This window comes from Bos taurus, chromosome 23 (genome assembly GCF_002263795.3).
Source record: "Bos taurus isolate L1 Dominette 01449 registration number 42190680 breed Hereford chromosome 23, ARS-UCD2.0, whole genome shotgun sequence".
NCBI classification, from domain to species: Eukaryota; Metazoa; Chordata; class Mammalia; order Artiodactyla; family Bovidae; genus Bos; species Bos taurus.
Window position 1 is genome coordinate 19451086 of NC_037350.1, and position 18315 is coordinate 19469400.

Sequence of the window (18315 nt, forward strand, 5' to 3'; positions counted from 1 at the left end):
AATGGAAGATGTTAACTACTTGATGACCCTGAGCACATAACCCCAGACCTCCTGGAGCCTAAGCACTGATAGTGTTCACCCCGTGACACCACCCTGCTATCTTACCGCCAACCAATCAGAGAATCGTGCAGGAGCTGATTACAGATCCTCTGAACCCCCTCCCTCACCTGGCTTTTATTTTTAACTTTTTATTTTGTATTGGAGTATAGCCAATTAACAATGTTGTGATAGTTTCAGGTGGACATCAAAAGGACTCAATACATATACATGTATCCATTCTCCTCCAAACTCCCCTTCCATCCAGGCTGCCACATAACAGTGAGCAGCGTTCCCTGTGCTGGACAGTAGGTCCTTGTTGGTTATCCATTTTAAATATAATGCTGTGTACATGTCAATTCCAAACTCCCTATCTCTTTCCCCCATACTTCCTCCCTGGCAACTCTAAGTTCATTCTCAGTATCTCACCTGGCTTTTAAAGGTGCTTTGCCAAAACCCTTCAGGGAGCTCAAAGCCTTTTAGGTGTGAGCTACTTCTTCTCGCACGGCCTGCATGGCATCTTACTCTGCTCTAGATTCCGACGTTTCAGTCTGTTTGGCCTCACTGCATGTCGGGCACATGAATTTGCATGAACATGAGTCCGTTGGTGGGTGTGAAAACTCAGATCTGCTGAGTGTCTGTCCTGGAGTGGAACCCCTCCCGGATCAGTCTGTGTTTAGCCTTGGTAACTATTACTGAACAGTACTCCAAGGTGGTGGTACCAGTTATACTCTGCCTTGACTGACACCGTGACTTCGTGTTTCCTCAGTCCTAATTTTGATAGGTGTGTAGTGTGCCTCTTTGAGGGTCTGACTGGTCCTTCTCTGATGAAAATTGATGTTGAATACATTTCAGTGTTTAAGGCCTGTAGGGATACGTCAGGGGTACAGTGTGTGTGTGAATTGCCTCTTTACTTAGAGTACCTATTCAAGCAGCTTAACCATTCTTACCAAATGAGCTGTCTCTTTTCTTAAGTGATTTGTAGGAGTTCTCTTTACATTTTGGATGTGAGTTATTTAACAATTATAGGTAATATTAATACAATTATCTTCCCCCACTCTGAGGCTTTCCTTTTCACTCTCTTAATGGTATAATTTGATAAACAGATGATTTTAATCCTCATAAAGGAGATGTGCCCGTATTTTATTTTATGATAGTGCTTGGTGTGTTCCATGTGGTATATTTTTGCCTGCTTCAGGTCTATTACTGGCTCCCCTGGTGGGTCAGCAGGTAAAGAATCTGACTGCAATGTGGGAGGCCTGGGTTTGATCCCTGGGTTGGGAAGATCCCTTGGAGAAGGGAAAGACTACCCACTCCAGTATTCTGGCCTGGAGAATTCTATGGAAAATCCTATGTATAGTCCATGGAGTCGCAAAGAGTCTGACATGACTGTGTGACTTTCACTTTCAGGTCTATGACAGCATTTTAAAGAAAAGAGTAGAGTGGGGATTATGTTAAAAGAGTCTGTGTACACTTAGGATCAAGCTGGCTGAACTATGACAATAAACAGGGGTGTCTCCCAGACCCCTTATCAGAGCCCAACCCACCCCTTCAAATTCCTCTTCCTTCATGCCATGTTGCCAACCAGCTCTGCCCACTCCCCTATCCCCTCGCCCCCTCCCTGCTCCCTTTCAGGAAGAGCTGAGTTCATTTCATCTCTTGATAACGTCTTGGGAAGACTATAGACTGAGTCTCCCTCTTCCACAATAACCATCAGATAGATCCAATTCAGGCAGACAACACAGAAATTACACTACATGGACAGAGTCATTCACCAGTTATATTTGAAATCTAAGCTCTTTGAGCTATACACGTGCACAAATGATTCAGTTGGTGGGAATCTCCCCCTCCCCCTCCACAGTTAAACTTTTCAAACTTAAAATAGTGCTGAAGAGGCTTGCATCCTGTGGGTCAGGGGGATACTGAGGCAATTCTGACTTTCACGATGCTTGGAGGGAAGTCTTGTCTGTTTCCTCCCCATCTCCTGGGATATGTACCTCTCTCCACCTCCCCAAACCCAATCTCATGAGAGAATTACTTGATCTGAGATAGATTAACATCGACATTTTGCAGTAAGTGTGGCCAAGACTAACCACCTGGGTCATACACTCCACTGAGTTTTTATTTTTTGATGACACACAATTGTCATTTCAACTTTGACTAAATTTGGTTGGAAACGTCTGATGGAACTGTTTTGAAACACTGAAAAGTCATTTCCAAATAGTTTCTCTCATCCGGATTTCTCTAGAATCTGCCTTTTTCTGAAAATTCTGAGTTGTTTAAAAAGTCAAAGAACCCACAAACGATTGAGAAGAGTCAGCATAAAAATGGCTGACGCCTGTAGTTCTCAGCTCGCTCCACTAGAGGGCAGCATTCTCCACTATTAGGTCTACTCTTTTTATTTGTCCATGAAAAACCAAAAACCTCCACAGCAAAGGAAAGTCAAAGCATTTGCTTATTATATACTCCTCAGATTTTATTTTTCAAAGGAGCCTTCGTTTTTCTTATGGAAACTCAGGATTTTACAAGCAGCGCTGTCCTCAGTTTCACCTGTACTGTGTCCAGTACTATATTGCTATATTCACAGTAAAACGGACTTTTATTTCTGAGTAATCAGTCTAATGTTTTCAGTTTCTGATGAAACTAACATACACCTTAGTCAAAAACCACAACAATCCTTCCATCAGGTGGCTGTGTTATTGTTCTCGTGTGTTTTTCTGAGGCTTGGGTAATGACAGCATTTCCCCACTCCGTTGTAATTGACATTTGCATCTAAAGAAAGTCACTGAACGTACAGGAGTAGATGAGGCCTGGCACATTGAGCAGAAGGTAATGGTTCTATAGGTGTATCTTCTGTAATGCACTTTGGGCTAGAGAAATAGAAAAATCACATGTAACAAAAACAAATAGGTTTTTGAGCAATATGAGCATTGCGTGAGTAGGACCTGCACACACGTTTCTGGATCCATCTTTCCTTTTGAACATGCTCAGCAGTTGCTACGTTGATTTAGCTGTATTCCAACTGCCTGCAGCCGACACTTGCTTCTTCACTTTATTTAAAAACAACTGGTCTTGATAGCAAAGATGTTGGCTAACTGTTTATATATTGGCAAGAGAAGTTTTGTGCCCTTTCAAAATTCAGCGTTATACATAATAGAGTGTAATATTATCAGATTACCTGTATTAGTATATGAATGCATTCATAAGCAATGCACATATGTTTTAAAGCAGCTAATGGCTGAAGAATCGCTAAATAAAAAACATCCAGATTTTTAAAAGCACAGCAGAAACATTTGTACAAATATACAAAGAGAAGGAAAAAAAAAAAAAAAACAATCGTTCAGACACCATGAGAATTTTTGTAATAAATAGGTTTGTCTGAAATCGGTCTCTGTTACCCTGGACAAGCCTCCCCAAGGAGGTTGGGAAAGATTGACAAGGGAATCATGTTCAAAATCTACTGAGGGTTATCTTTGGGGCCAAGCTCAGTTTTTCCTTCAGGAATTTTCACAGAGCTATGAAGTCTTTGACTCCAAAGAGTGACATTTACCCAGACTTGTTAAGCTGGAGGATGCTGATAATTTTGCTAACCTAGATAGGACATGACTGGATGCTGACAATTGGTGACTTATAGTATATCCTCAAATCACAAAAATAAATGCTGGTGATCATGCATGTCCTGGGAATGTTGGGATGCAGAGGACTGGGGAGACCAGATAGGGAAATCTCATGCAATCAAAGTCAAGTTTATTTATGGTCCTACTTAAGGGGCCAGGAAGAAAAAACAACGCACACACGTCAGGACTGGGACTGGAACGGTTCACAAACAACACAGGAGCTATTTGTCACTGATGTCTCCGGCTTGGATCCACATGAGAGCATGAAGGTATATAGGCTGTGCTGACCATTTAATAAGAAAATACTACTTTTTTTTTTTCCCCCTAGAACCTCCTAAATAATGGATTATACTCTGTGGGTATGATATGATCAGGAAACTTATCACCTTTTCCTAGCCCTTTTGTCCGAGAGGCTTGATTACAACGAAGGAATTTCAAACAACCAAACACCCAGGGATTTAAAGGCAATTATTTTTTTTTTCGACAAACAAACAACAGGGAGGAAAAAAAAAAAGAAGCATGGTAAAGAGTAGACAGATATTTTCTTGGAGGCGGAGTGGTGAGCTCAGTTGGACACGGAGGGCGGCGGGCCGGGACGTCGGGTCTGGATGATTTTTGGCTTCGGGGATGTCTTTGGATCCTCTTCCTCCTCGATGTCACTGTCGCACACGTGCACGACGACACTGGGGGTGGATTCGGTCCCTGCGTGCAGCTCATACTTCTCTCCTGAAAAGCAAGGGGAACGGGGGTGAGAAGGCGGGAGGGAATTCTAAACCGGTTATTTGGTGAAGTTTGTTTAGGAAGCGAGGGGGCATTTTAACATATCTCTAGAGATGCTGTGAGATGGTGTCAGAAAGTGGAATGAGATGGATCTGTCTCCATCTCAAGCCTACCTTCTGTCACCTATACAGCCCCGGGCAGGCCCCCTCACCTCTCTAAGCCTCAGCCTCCACAGCTGTAAACTTCAAAATGGTAATAACAACAGTCTGAAGGGTTGGGGCGATGACTCAGTGGGCCCGGCTGTAAGTTACCCATTTCTCTTCTATTTCCCAGCATGGCTGCTAACAGCTAACCTTGAACCCATCACTTCACTCCTTCATCTTTCAGAGAAGGTTCTCCAAGTTCTCCTCCTTCTGGACAATTTCCTATGGTAAGAGCTGCCCCAGGCTGGAGTAAGGTAGGATCCCCACTCATCTTGGATTTGCCAGGCTTACTGGGTAATGGGGTTATTAGATGATAGTCAAGGCCCCTCCTGTTCCAAGAGTCTATCGGTCTATTTTTGACTGGCTCCTCTTGTAATCACTTCACTAGCAGCCGACTACTTCCTGTCTGTATCTGTTTCCTTTCAGGAAGTATCTAGTGAGCATCTCCCATGGTCTGACCCATTGCTAATCACAAGACATGGTCAAAACCATTGGCGTCTTTCACAAGAGCACGGTGCAGTGATGGCGTGTGGAGACAAAGCGGCACAAAATGCAATGGGAAGTGCCAGGGTGGCCATACAAGCCAAGGGCACCAAGTTGCGAGGCGCAAGGAACTCTGAAAGGCTTCCCCATGCAGGCGACAGCTGACCTGGGTCTAAAGACAAGCAGAAGGCGTCCAGAAGGGGACAGGCACAGAGGACCTTCTCAATCTGCATGCTCTTAACTTCTCAGCTTAACTGCTGACACACTTTTCTGAATCTTCTTCCGACATCCTATCCTTCCTTTCCCATCCTTCACGAACAGGAAACACCTAGAAGCAATGTCTCCCAGACACCCACCGGGTCAGTGGCTCTCCAGATATCACTGGATCAAGTCATCATTTCTTAGACTCTAGGACAAAAGACTGCATCATTTCCCATCAGTCATGACAGCCATGTTTTTATACCCATCCAACCAGCTACTTTTATTTGCTATGCATGCATGCTAAGTTGCTTCATTCATGTCCAACTCTTTGCTACCCTATGGACTGTAGTCCTCCAGGCTCCTCTTTCATGGGATTCTCCAAGCAAGAATACTGGAGTGGATTCCCATTCCCTTCTCCAGGGGATCTTCCCAACCCAGGAATCGAACCCGTGCCTCTTGCATCCCCTGCATTGGCAGGCAGGTTCTTTACCACTAGCGCCACCTGGGAAGCCCTTTATTTGCTATAGTCTCACCCAGTTTCCAGAGAAGGCAATGGCAACCCACTCCAGTACTCTTGCCTGGAAAACCCCATGGACGGAGGAGCCTGGTAGGCTGCAGTCCATGGGTTCGCTAAGAGTCAGGCACGACAGAGCGACTTCACTTTCCCTTTTCACTTTCATGCATTGGAGAAGGAAATGGCAACCCACTCCAGTGTTCTTGCCTGGAGAATCCCAGGGACAGGGGAGCCTGGTGGGTTGCCGTCTCTGGGGTCACACAGAGTCCGACACAACTGAAGCGACTTAGCAGCAGCAGCACCCAGTTTCCAAAGTCCCACCCTCCCTCTAGGATCAAAGCCAGACACCGCCCAATCCAGGTATCTGGCCTGTCAGCCTCGGTCTGCAGTGGACAGTGCCCTTGTGGACGGCCAGAAGGGTAGCACGTCCGTGCTTCTGTGCACACCTTGGTGAGCATCGATGGTGAAAACAGCAAATGCTTACAAGGCATAGTTTTAAATTTTGTGCTGACATTAGGGAACGAGCAGCGCTGATAATGCCACAAGCATCAAGGTGATGCTGGGAACGATGTAAGTGTTCAGAGTCAGCTGCTGGATGGGTTCAACTGTGTCCCACCCCTCCAAAGATGCTGCAGTCCTAGCCCCCAACTGCGATCTTATTGGGAAATAGAGTCTTTGCTGACGACTAAGTTAAAATGAGGCCATGAAGGTGGGCCCTACTTCAAAATGACCGGTGTTCATATAAAACGGGGAAGTTAGGATGCCTGCCTCATCCAAGGAGAACTCCTTGTGAAGACCGGAGTTGTGTTGCTGTCATCTGTGGAATGACGAGAAGCTACAGGAGAAGCCTGACCAGATCCTTCTCCAGCACCTTCAGAGGGAGCGTGGCCCCGTCGACACCTTGATCTCAGACTCCTACCCACTAGAACCTGAGGCAACACACTGCTCTTGTGTAAGCCGCTTGGTTTGTGGTCCAGTTATAGCAGCCCTAGCGAATGAATACAGCCAGACCCTGCTAAGAGCGTTCCCTCTCTGATAAGATTCAGAGAAGTCTTAATTGGACTCCCCTGCCCACCGACATCCTAGGTAAAGGCACCGGGCATTTCACAAAAATGAAGTGCGACACTTCTGGCACTTCCCTGGAACTTGGCAAGCAGCTAAGTGGGTGAGAACTAGCCCAAGCCACAGAAATACAGCTCATAAAGACTCATAACTTAGAGTCAAGATTGGGTGAAACTGTAGGTAGAAAGAGTTGCATCAATGAGGTTGACATCTCTGATACAGGGAGATGATGGGGCCAGTTTAGATTCAGGAGAGGAGAGTGACAAAAACAGGGGACAGGAACAGAACTAGAAGGAGATATCTGTGTGGGTTACTCCTGCGAGGCTTTGCTCCCCCACTGGAGAACAGGGATGGACAGTCTGCTAACGTCCCTGTAATCGACAGTAAAGTTAGTATTCTACATGTACTTGTAGCTGTGCTCTACACACTGATGCTGCTCACAGATCATTTAATTGTTTTTGTTCCATCCTCTTTTAACAGCTTGTCATTTTTATCAAAATCCCAGGGGAGAAGAACCACCGCAGAAGTTGCTAAGGAGGCACTGCTTTAAAGGAGTGGAAGCTCAGTGCAGCCAGCTCCCCCTGAGAGCTGCAGGAGAGGCTCTGGGTGACAGGTGGGCAGACCTGGGTGGTGGCTCCTTTGAATAGCGGTTTTCAAACACCTGACAGTCTACTGGGTTGTTTGCTGGAAACAGAGTTAACCAGCATGAGGATGCAGACCTGCAACTTGGGTGCAGCGGCATCCACTTTGGTACCCAGCACCCCCGGGTGCTTCTCTGTGTTTCAGCGGGTCAGGAGCCATTCCTATATGGTTTGGTGTGACAGGCAGGGGGCTGCGGCCCTGTGAGGATGCTGGTGTGCAAATAGCTTCCCCCTCCCTTCTTCCATTCTGCATCCTAATTTTTTGTTGGAAAATGATAACAGTGAGGGGAGAGGGTAACAGAGCGAGGGATGCTGAGGGTGCAGAAGGGAGAAGAAGTCATCCCAGCTCAGCTCTGCAGCCCCTCCCAGCCACCAGCACCCATTCATCTTTGGCGTCTCATCTTTGTTTCTGGGAGAACAGCAAAATCCTGTGGACAGGGATGAAGGTCAGCGTTCCCAGGGTTTCTACCATTTTATCCTGACACCCCCCTGCACCAGGACACTTTGCAAATCTGAATGAGAGACAGCTTCAGACAAGAGACAGAGAAAGACATAATTTCTCAGCAATCAGATGAGGTGGTTCTTGTTTTTCTACACAGGATTTCTCCAACGATCTCACATTTAGAGAAGCAGTGCCTTTCACAGAGATACTAGTGGCTGCTGTGGTCTCATCCCTTGCCCTGTTGGGTGGATACAAGGATGAATGGGTGGAAGCCTTTCATCCTCTATGAATAGATGACAAAAAAATGATCTGCCATGGCAGATGGAGACCATGGGACCAGGGGGTGAGGTGGTGACAGCAGGGACCCCGGCCAGGGGACTGACCAGACGCTGCCCCTTGCCTCATCTGTTGGAAAAAAAGCTAGCTTTCAGACAAAAAAAAAAAGAAAAATAGTAGTAAAATATACATAATGAAAGTACTGATGAAACCCTTTCTTTGCCCTGGCTTGGATAAAGAACATTCCCTTAGAGACACCTCTAGTTGCAATGCATTTATCCATTCAAAAGGAAATGCTTACTTCTTGGGCTCAATATGCTGGGGCCACACTCGGGATGGGGATCAGGCAGAAGCAGACACCCTGTGCAGGGCAACTTCACGTTGAGTTAACAAAGTCAGAATGCTTGGCAGTAGAGATGTTTCACTGCTGTGACCCCATTAACGCTGACATTTCTCTGTTCTATTTTTGGAAACTTTCTTACTATCAAAATCCAGCAAAGCCCAACAGCTGCTGAGAGTCCACAGCATAAAAAGACATAGCTTTGGTCTTGCTGGATTGAATTGTTCTGTTTTGGGCCTTTTTCTCCCTTTGGGCTTCAGCTAATTATTCTACCACAAAAGCTTATGTCAGTGCCGTCACCCTACTTGGGGACCCACGGGGTTCAGGAGGTGACAAGGGACCCATGGGATCGCCAAGCAGACCAGCATGTCTTTTCAAGGACAAGCCAAGGCTTGCCCTTCACACCCTTATCTCTTCTAGTCTGTATTCAAAGTGTCCTTTCCCCATGGGTGGAAAGCCAGGGCCAGAAGCTCACAGAAAAGGCACAGATCAGAGTTTTCTACCTTCCGCCCCTGTGAAATTCATACTCTGTGAATTACCAGCAAGCAAATGCAAAATCCTTTGGCACGTGGTCACACGTTAAATTCTCATCCAGGTCTTCGGAACTGTCATGGGCTTGGGCATTGCTGAAAACAGATGTAGCTAAGTTTTAATTTTTTCAGCTAAGCTGAAAACTATTGGAATAGGGCAGGTATTTGTCCTATTTTCTGTGTGTTCTCAGTGCCAGGACACAGGAGGTGTCGCAGACACTTGCCATCTGCCCGAAACACAGCAGCAGCTACTCACTGAGCACTTCGTGAATGCCAGATCGCAGGTCTCAGGACTTCACACAAATTGGGTATTTAATTACAACAGGTCTGTAACGGGGGTTTCATAAGGTCTCAATGATATGGGAGGACACTGAGATCACGCAGGTTATGAATGGCAAAGTCAGGTTCAAGGTCAGGTCTGCCTGACTTCAAGGAAGGTGCTCATAACTCCTCTCCAGTTCTGCCTCTCACGATTCTACTGTTTTCAGATTCTACAAAAAACCTACTGAAACAGAGCTTAGTTTTAACTTAATATTCTTTTATGGCAACTCATGTTTTTAGTGAATATTTGTTCTCTAGCTAAAGTTGGACTACTTATTCCTTCTGTATCTTGTCTCTTTTGTTTTTTGCCAGTTGCTAGTTATTCTAGGTAGGGCTTCCTTGCTGGTGAGTCTTCTTTGAAGACAACACTTAATACATTATAAAAATAAAAGGGCTATAAATTATAGACTGAGTTAATTTTCATGTCTTATGGTAACTTTGAGATTCCCAGGTGGTACAGTGGTAAAGAATCTGCCTGTCAATGCAGGAGACACAAGAGATGTGGGTTCGATCCCTGAGTCAGGAAGATCCCCTGGATTGGAAGTGGATTGGAAATGGGAATCTACTCCAGCATTCTTGCCTGGAAATTCCCATGGACAGAGGAGCCTGGTGGGCCACAGTCCATGGGGCCGCAAAGAGTCAGACAGGCTGAAGAGACACTGCAAGCCCTCATCCCCTAATAATTTTTTTATTGTAAAAAAATTTTTTTTTCAAGAGGAAGTAGCAGGCATGGTCCTATCCTGACCTATGGGATAAATAAAATGGACTTTTCACAGGCTGCCTGTTGAGGGGTTGAACACAGAGATTGAGGGAAGGGTACAGCATGATTTGAAATGTGTTTGAAAGGGTTCACATTTGGATTACCCTTCCTTTCAAGTGTTAGGTTGGGACTTGATAGCATGTGGCAGGGAGGGGAGGCCCACAAGCCCTGGATCATCCCTCCCTGGTCAACTGTGGAGGTAGAGGTGCCTGGCCCCGCTCCAGCTGAGACAGGCCTGGGACCTGGGCCCATTGGCTGTAGGACTGCCATGCTTGCACCTGGACATACCTCTCCTCCAGCTACAGAATACAAAGAAACTGTATGGGACTAAAAATAACTGCATGTATGCCCAGTACATGCAGTTATTTTTAGTCCCAAATTTACAATTAATAAAATATTAGGGGGTGAGGGCTTGCAGTGTCTCTTCAGCCTGAGCAAGCCTGGAATGATTTTACGCCTGAAATGATTTTACTCCTGGAATTTTCTGTTTTCTTCTTAATCAAATATGAATAGCTTTTAATCCAGGCTGCAGTGTGCCACTGAGCACCCAGCACAGCCTAGCTGTGCGTCCAAGGGTCCCGCTGCAAATGCTCTTGGCATTCCCCTTGATAAGCCATCATCCATTCTTAAAATTCAGTCTAGACGAATAACTGGCACCTGCTTCTTCCCTGTTTGCTTCACAACTCACTGAGGGTTAGATAAGAAATAAGGGAGATGAGACAAATAATGCCAGCTTCGTTTCTGATGAAAGGCTAAAGCTGAGAAGGTGGCTGAGCTGAGTGACAGTCATGGAGGGCTCCTTAATAGTGAAACCCAGGGGACTCTCTGGTGATCCAGTGGTTAGGAATGGCTACCCAGTCCAGGAGTCTGGAGAATTCCATGGACAGAAGAGCCTGGCTGGCTATAGTCCATGGGGTTGCAAAGAGTCAGACATGACTGAGAGACTTTCACTGATAAATACTACCATGGTGCAAATAGTGTGCTTCTCAATCAAGTATGCCACACTCTCAGAAGTGTCTGGAAATGTGAAGGGGATTTTTCTTTTTTGACTGTTATAGGGCCTGGGTAGAGTGTGGATACTGGCATTTAATAGGTGAGGCCCAAAGATGCTAAATGTGTAGTTTTCTACACATTTGTGTAGTAAATGTGAGTAAATGTTTACTCAATGTGTAGGACTGTCTGTTCCAAAATATCACATTGAGAAACACTGAGCTAGGAGCTTAGGCACTTACATTTCAGTAGACTGAGATATGGCTTGAAAGTCAAGTGACAGTAAGCAGGTAACACACACTAAGCGTATACTATGTCCAGGGCTGGATATGTAGATTCACATGGATTATCTCATTTGATGATTGCAACAATTTGATTTTATGGTTGAGGAAGCCAAGACACAGAGAGGTTAAGAAAGTTGCTCAAAGTCACACAGCTAATAAAAGGTGGAGGCTGGATTCAAACTCACATCCTGAGGTTTAACTATCATCCTAAAGCAAGGAAAATGCCTCTTTTCGTGTTGGAGCCTGACTGACAGCTACATACTACGTTTTGTCTTTTTTTGGCTGTGCCACGAGGCATGCAGGATCTTAGTTCCTCAACCAGGGATGAAACTGGCACCCCCTGCAGTGGAAGTTCAGACTCTTAACCACAGATCCACTAGGGAAGTTTTGACAAAATCAAAGAGGACACGACCCAGGGCAGAGGGATTTACTGAAACTTTAAAAACTCACAGCTGTGGGAATTCCCTGGTGATCTAGCGGTGAGAATTCACCCTTTTCACTGCCCAGGTTGCAAAGGTTCTAACCCAAGTCGGGAAACTGAGATCCGACAGCTCTGGGATATAGCCAAAACAAAATCAAATCAAATTACAGCTATTTGCTAGTCATCTCTTCAAGAGATCAGTCTGAGAGTGAAGAAACACTTTTCTAAGTAGAAGTGGAAAGAGGGATTTGGGCTTTAAAAAAAAATAATCTAGGGAGGAGAAATTTCAGAGAGAGAAGTCCTATGCAGAAATTTTTTTGGATTCCTTTCTGGTTCCATGGGCTCATACTTAAGTTTGGGAGAACACTGCTGTAGGCAGACCCGGGCAGGACTAATCACCGGAGAGCAATTCGATCTCTAGCAGCTTTGGTCAAAGAATGCCCTCAGCCTGGGGGCAGAGGGTATAAGGCAAAGCATAGACCAAGTCCAGTATTTCACTGGCAGTCCCGAGAACAAGTGCATGTGAACAGCCACCACCACCAGCAAGGACACGCAACTGGTTCTTCCTGCCCGGTAGACTCTGTTTCAAGTGTTGTACATACCTTAATTCACGCACAGGCGGAGGAAACCAGAAATCTCTGAGGACGCCCTGCTAAACAATACTGCTCAGAGAAGAATGACCATGGCATCCACCATGAATTTGATAGTGTCTACGTATCAGGCACTGGGCTACATCCTTTTCAAGTACGACTTATTCCATGTGCATGATGTGCTTGCAATTTGTCAAATTATCACCATTTATTAAAAAAAGAGAGGTGCAGAGGGGGAAGCAAATTGCTCCAGGTCCCCACATAAGTGGTGGCGGTAGGACTCCAATGGAGGTCCACTGAATGGCAAAGCATGACATTGCCTGTGATGTTTAGGGATGAGTTCAGAAGGGCATAGAAGAGACATCAGGGCTGCACATGGATCTCCCTGCCTCAACGGGTCTGGAATAAGTGCATGTTAGGAAAAGAAGGCAATGGCAACCCACTCCAGTACTCGTGTCTGGAAAGTCCCATGGGCGGAGGAGCCTGGTGGGCTGCAGTCCATGGGGTCGCTAAGAGTCGGACTTGACTGAATGACTTCACTTTCACTTTTCACTTTCATGCATTGGAGCAGGAAATGGCAACCCACTCCAGTGTTCTTGCCTGGAGGATCCCAGGGACGGGGGAGCCTGGTGGGCTGCCGTCTACAGGGTCATACAGAGTTGGACACGACTGAAGCGACTTAGCAGCAGCAAGAAAAGATATTGACATGAGAGATGTGAGGTCTTTTCCCTTACCCACCCCCACCCTCAGGCCTGCCTCTTCTCAAGGTAGGAGAACAGAAGTGGTCTTTGCTAAGACGGAGGAGGGGTGAAGGGAGGGAGAGGGAAGTGAGGGTAGAGAGGGGGAACGATTCCATGGTTTTGGTCTCAGAGGTGCTCCATTTCAGTAAAAGAAAGTTTGCCTCACACTAAAATGGCTATCATCAAAAGGTCTTGCAAATAACAAATGTTGGTGAGGATGTGAAGAAAAGGGAATCTTTGTTCATTATTGGTGCATCCACTATGGAAAACAGTGGAAGTTTGGAGGATCCTTAAAAAACTAAAAATAGGACTATTATAAGATCCAGCAATTCCACTCCTGGATATTTATTGAGAAAAAATAAAAACACTAGTTCAAAAAGACACACGAACCCCCAGTGTTCACACAGCATTATTTACAGTAGACAAGATGCGGAAGCAACCCAAATGCCCATCAACAGATAAAAAAGATGCAGCTGCTATGTATATACATATATATATATGAATATTACTCAGCCATAAAATAGAACAATTCTGCCATTTAGAGCAACGGCAGAGACAATATTATGCTTAGTAAAATGTCAAAGACAAATACTATATGATATCATTTATATGTGGAATCGTAAAGAAAAAACGAATGTATAAAGCAATAAATACATTTACAATGTGTAGCAAAACAGAAACTGACTCACTGATACTGGGAACAAACCAGTGGTTTCCAGTGGGGAGAAGGAAGGCGGCGCAATCTAGGAGTAGGGGAATCAGAGGTGCAAACCACATGCATAAAATATATAAGAAATCGGGATATACTGAGGTTCTTCCCAGGTGGTGCTAGTGGTAGAGAACCAGCCTGCCAAGAGATGCAGGTTCGATCCCTGGGTTGGGAAGATCCCCTGTAGGAGGGAATGGCAACCTACTCCAGTTTTCTTGCCTGAAGAATCCCATGGACAGAGGAGCCTGGCGGGCTATGGTCAACAGGGATACACAGGGTTGGAGATGACTGAAGCAACTTAGCGTGCACACGAGGATATATTGAACCGCACAGGGAATTATGGCCATTATTTTGTAATAACTTTTAATGGAGTGTAATCTATAAAAAAAACTGAGTCATTATGCTATTCTCCTGAAATTAATACTGGAAATTAACTATCTTTCAGTTAAAAAAAAGGAAAGTTTGCTTATCTTCTTTGGGTTTTCCTCTAAGACTAGATTAAGGGGCCATTTACCTTCATTCCCTCCTGAGTCATTTAGGACCTGGAGGCACTTCCTGAGGACCACAGACGGAGGCCCTGAATCAGTGGTTGGGACAAAGGAGTGGAACCCTGGGGGTAGGTGAGGGACCGAAGGAGCCACAGAGAGAAGGTGGGGAGGTAAAGAGAAACCCAGGAGTCTGTGAAGTGGGGCTTGGGCTCCAGGGATGAGAGCAAAGTGCAGACGTGGGGGAGAGAAGAGTGCTCTCGCTGTGCTTGGCCATAGAATCAGGAGGTTCCCCGGCCTGGGAGTGGTCACCCTGTTCCTCCTTTCCCAGGATCAGGGGTCTGGCTATGGGAATAACTATGGATGTGCACCCACTTCCAAGTCTTGGTTCTGTGTCTTTTCTGTTTTTCTACAACATGCATGTTTTACCTGTGAAATAAGAAAAGGAAGTACTTCATATTGCTACTCAGTAATGATTGAGGATAATTGTGGAATATATACTTACAAGATAAGCCATTTTAACATATTTTTCCCCCCAGGGAAAATTCTTCCAAAGGAGGCGGAAAATTAGGAATGCATGTCCCTGGCTCACAAATGTGCATCCCTCCCATGGAGGGGTGGTGACGTGCAGAGACTGTACTAAATGGAGCCCTGGGACTGGCTGTTTTATTTGCTTTCCATGTCTGTGATCAGAATACAGCAATTGCTGAACAAGAACTGGGGCTTATATAATGGTCATGCTACTGGTACCCCAAATATAGGTGTTCATCTATATTTTAAAAATGGAATTTTTCTCTACCTCAGAATCAATGAGCCTGGAATAGAAAATGTTTCTTCCTTATAAGTGACATGAATTAATGACATTTATTTTTCCCTTTGGGGAGAAACAATGTACACAGAGCAGCAAACCAGCAAAACTGCTTTACCATAGCATGTTTTGATGGACAAGAATTTGGAAAAAAAAATCTAAATATAGCCAATGTACTTGAAACTCGAGCACGATTTTAAGCCCTCCTCTGCAGTTAACTAAAATTGATCTCTCTAACAAGAGCTAAAAATAGCAGGAGGGAAAAAGGGACCAGACAATGACTTTTCATATCTCTCCCTGCAGGCATTTCCAGTGACAATGAACTTGACCTTCCAGAACCATCCTAGAGAGCAGAACAGGCTGGCATTTTACATCCCACCTCTGACTGACCACCCATCTAGTGCCAGGAACGTCTCTATTTGCCATTTTGCTGATGAGTGCAGATAAGCTGTTTTGCTGGGCTGGGTTTTGTTTTTCCCGTTTTGTTTTGCATCCAAAAAGAACAGAGGACTATATTCTCTCTGGAGTCAGGAACAATAGGCATTATAAAATAAACAAAAGAAAATACCCAATTCATTCTCCACCAGAACAAAGCTCATCTTATTTTGTCCAGGGCATTGATAAATGATGTTCTGTCTGCTGTGCTTAGTCGCTTAGTTGTGTCTGACCCTTTGCGACCCCATGGACTGGAGCCTGCCAGGCTCCTCTGTCCAGGCAAGAATACTGGAATGGATAGCCATTTCCTTCTCCAGCCCATCTTCCTGACCCAGGGATTGAACCCTGGTCACATGCATTGCAGGTGGGTCTGTTACCATTTGAGCCACCAGGGACACTCTGGGCTTCTGTAAATTCACCAGGGACATTATTATAAATTTTAATTTATATATATTTATATATATTATTTATATTAATTTATGTGTATAAATATATATATTCTGTTTCAGAATCTTTTCCATTTTAGGTTTTATTACAAGATACTGATTATAGAATCTTGTAATACTGTGCTTTAAGTAGTCATTGCTGTTTATCTGTTTTATATCTAGTAGTGTATATCTGCTACACACATATACTCTGCTTATTTAACTTATATGCAGAGTACATCATGCGAAATGCCAGGCTGGATGAAGCACAAGCTGGAATCAAGATTGCCAGGAGAAATATCAGTAACCTCAGATATGCAGATGACACCACCCTTATGGCAGAAAGCCAAGAAGAACTAAAGAGCCTCTTGATGAAAGTGAAAGAGGAGAGTGAAAAGTTGGCTTAAAACTCAACATTCAGAAAACTAAGATCATGGCATCTGGTCCCATCACTACATGGCAAATAGATAGGGAAAAATGGAAACAGCGAGAGACTTTATTTTCTTGGGCTCCAAAATCACTGCAGATGGTGACAGCACCATGAAATTAAAAGACGCTTGTTCCTTGGAAAAAAAGGTATGAGCAACCTAGACAGCATATTAAAAAGCAGAGACATTACTTTGCCAACAAAGGTCCGTCTAGTGAAGGCTATGGTTTTTCCAGTAGTCACGTATGGATGTGAAAGTTAGACTATAGAGAAAGCTGAGCACCAAAGATTTGATGCTTCTTAACTGTGGTGTTGGAGAAGACTCTTGAGAGTCCCTTGGACTGCAAGGAGATCAAACCAGTCAATCCTAAAGGAAATCAGTCCTGAACATTCATTGGAAGGGCTGATGCTGAAGCTTAAACTCTAATACTTTGGCAACCTGATGCGAAGAACTGACTCATCGGAAAAGACCCTGTTGATGGGAAAGATTGAAGGCAGGAGGAGAAGAGGATGGGATGGTTGGATGGCATCACCAACTGGATGGACATGAGTGTGAGCAAGCTTCGGGAGCTGGTGATGGACAGGGAAGCCTGGCATGCTGCAGGCCATGGAGCTGCAACAAATCGGACACAACTGAGCAACTGAACTGAGTGTGTGTCTGTTAATCCCAAATTCTTGATTTATCCCTCCTCCAATCTTCCCCTTTTGGTAACCATAAGTTTGTTTTCAATGTCTGTGAGTCATTGTGAGTTTCTTTTTTGTAATTCCATTTGTATCATTTTTTTTTAGATTTCATGTATAAGTGAAATCATATAATGTTCGTCTTTCTCTGTCTAACTATACTGAGTATGATCATCTCTAGGTCCATCCATGTAGCCATAAATGGCATTATTTCATTCTTTTTTATGGCTGAGTATATTCCATTGTATCTCTATACCACATCTTTTTCATTCGTTCATCTGTTGACAGACACTTAGATTGCTTCCGTTTCTTGGCTATTGTAAATAGCGCTGCTATGAACATTGGAGGCCTGTGTCTTTCTGAATTACAGTTTTTGTCTTTTCCAGATATATGCCTAGGGGTGGGATTGCTAGAGCATGCGGTAGTTCTATTTTTAGTTTTTTAAGGAACCTCCATACTGTTCTCCATAGTGGCTGCACCGATTTACATTCTCACCAACAGCGTAGGAGGGTTCCCTTTTCTCCACCCCCTCTCCAGCATTAACTATTTGTAGACTTCTTGATGATGGCTATTCTGACTGGTGGGATACTCCTCTTGCAATTTTGATCTGCATAGAAAGCTTCTTCTGTTTTATATAGACCTGTCCTTTAAAAAGAACAGAGTATGGTGAATCTGATCCACACGTCCTGCTTGACATTAGAGGAAAACATCAAACTCGCCTTAAAGAGCCAAGGCCCTGCATATGCTTTAGGAAGTGCCAATAAGCAGAGAAATGAATTCTAAAGAAACAAAATGTCTAAGTTGTCCTGTATTTTTTTAAATATCCTTTTGCAACAATCTGGAATTGCTTCTAGAGAAATAATATTGTTTTTCAAGAGATCTCCCTGGTTGTTCAAACTCTGCACTCCTTGAGGCAAGGGTGTTGGCTCCATTGATCCTTTCTGTGTCTCACCAGGGTCAGAGGGACATATTTTAACTTACCAGCTGTGCAGCCTTTGGCAAATTACTTAGCTATTCTGTGCCTCACGTTCCCCAGCTGTATAAATGAGGAGAATAACAACACCTTCTTGTAGAGTCGCTGCGAACGTTAAATGAGATAATCTATATGGTAAGGTGTTTAGAACAGTGCCTGACACACAGTAAGCCCCATATATCAGTTTTAGCCATTGTTTCT

The 18315-nt window shown here is 44.5% G+C and overlaps 1 protein-coding gene across 2 annotated transcripts in view; it reads right to left on the bottom strand.

The window, feature by feature from the left end:
* Positions 1-1796: 1796 nt before the first annotated feature.
* Positions 1797-18315, bottom strand: part of RCAN2 (regulator of calcineurin 2) — a 279465-nt gene continuing 262946 nt past the window's right edge. For both annotated transcript variants that reach the window (NM_001314032.1, NM_001015632.2), the window contains 1 exon segment: positions 1797-4379. In NM_001314032.1, coding sequence (NP_001300961.1) covers positions 4219-4379 — 161 coding nt within the window. In that variant the 3' untranslated portion in view covers positions 1797-4218.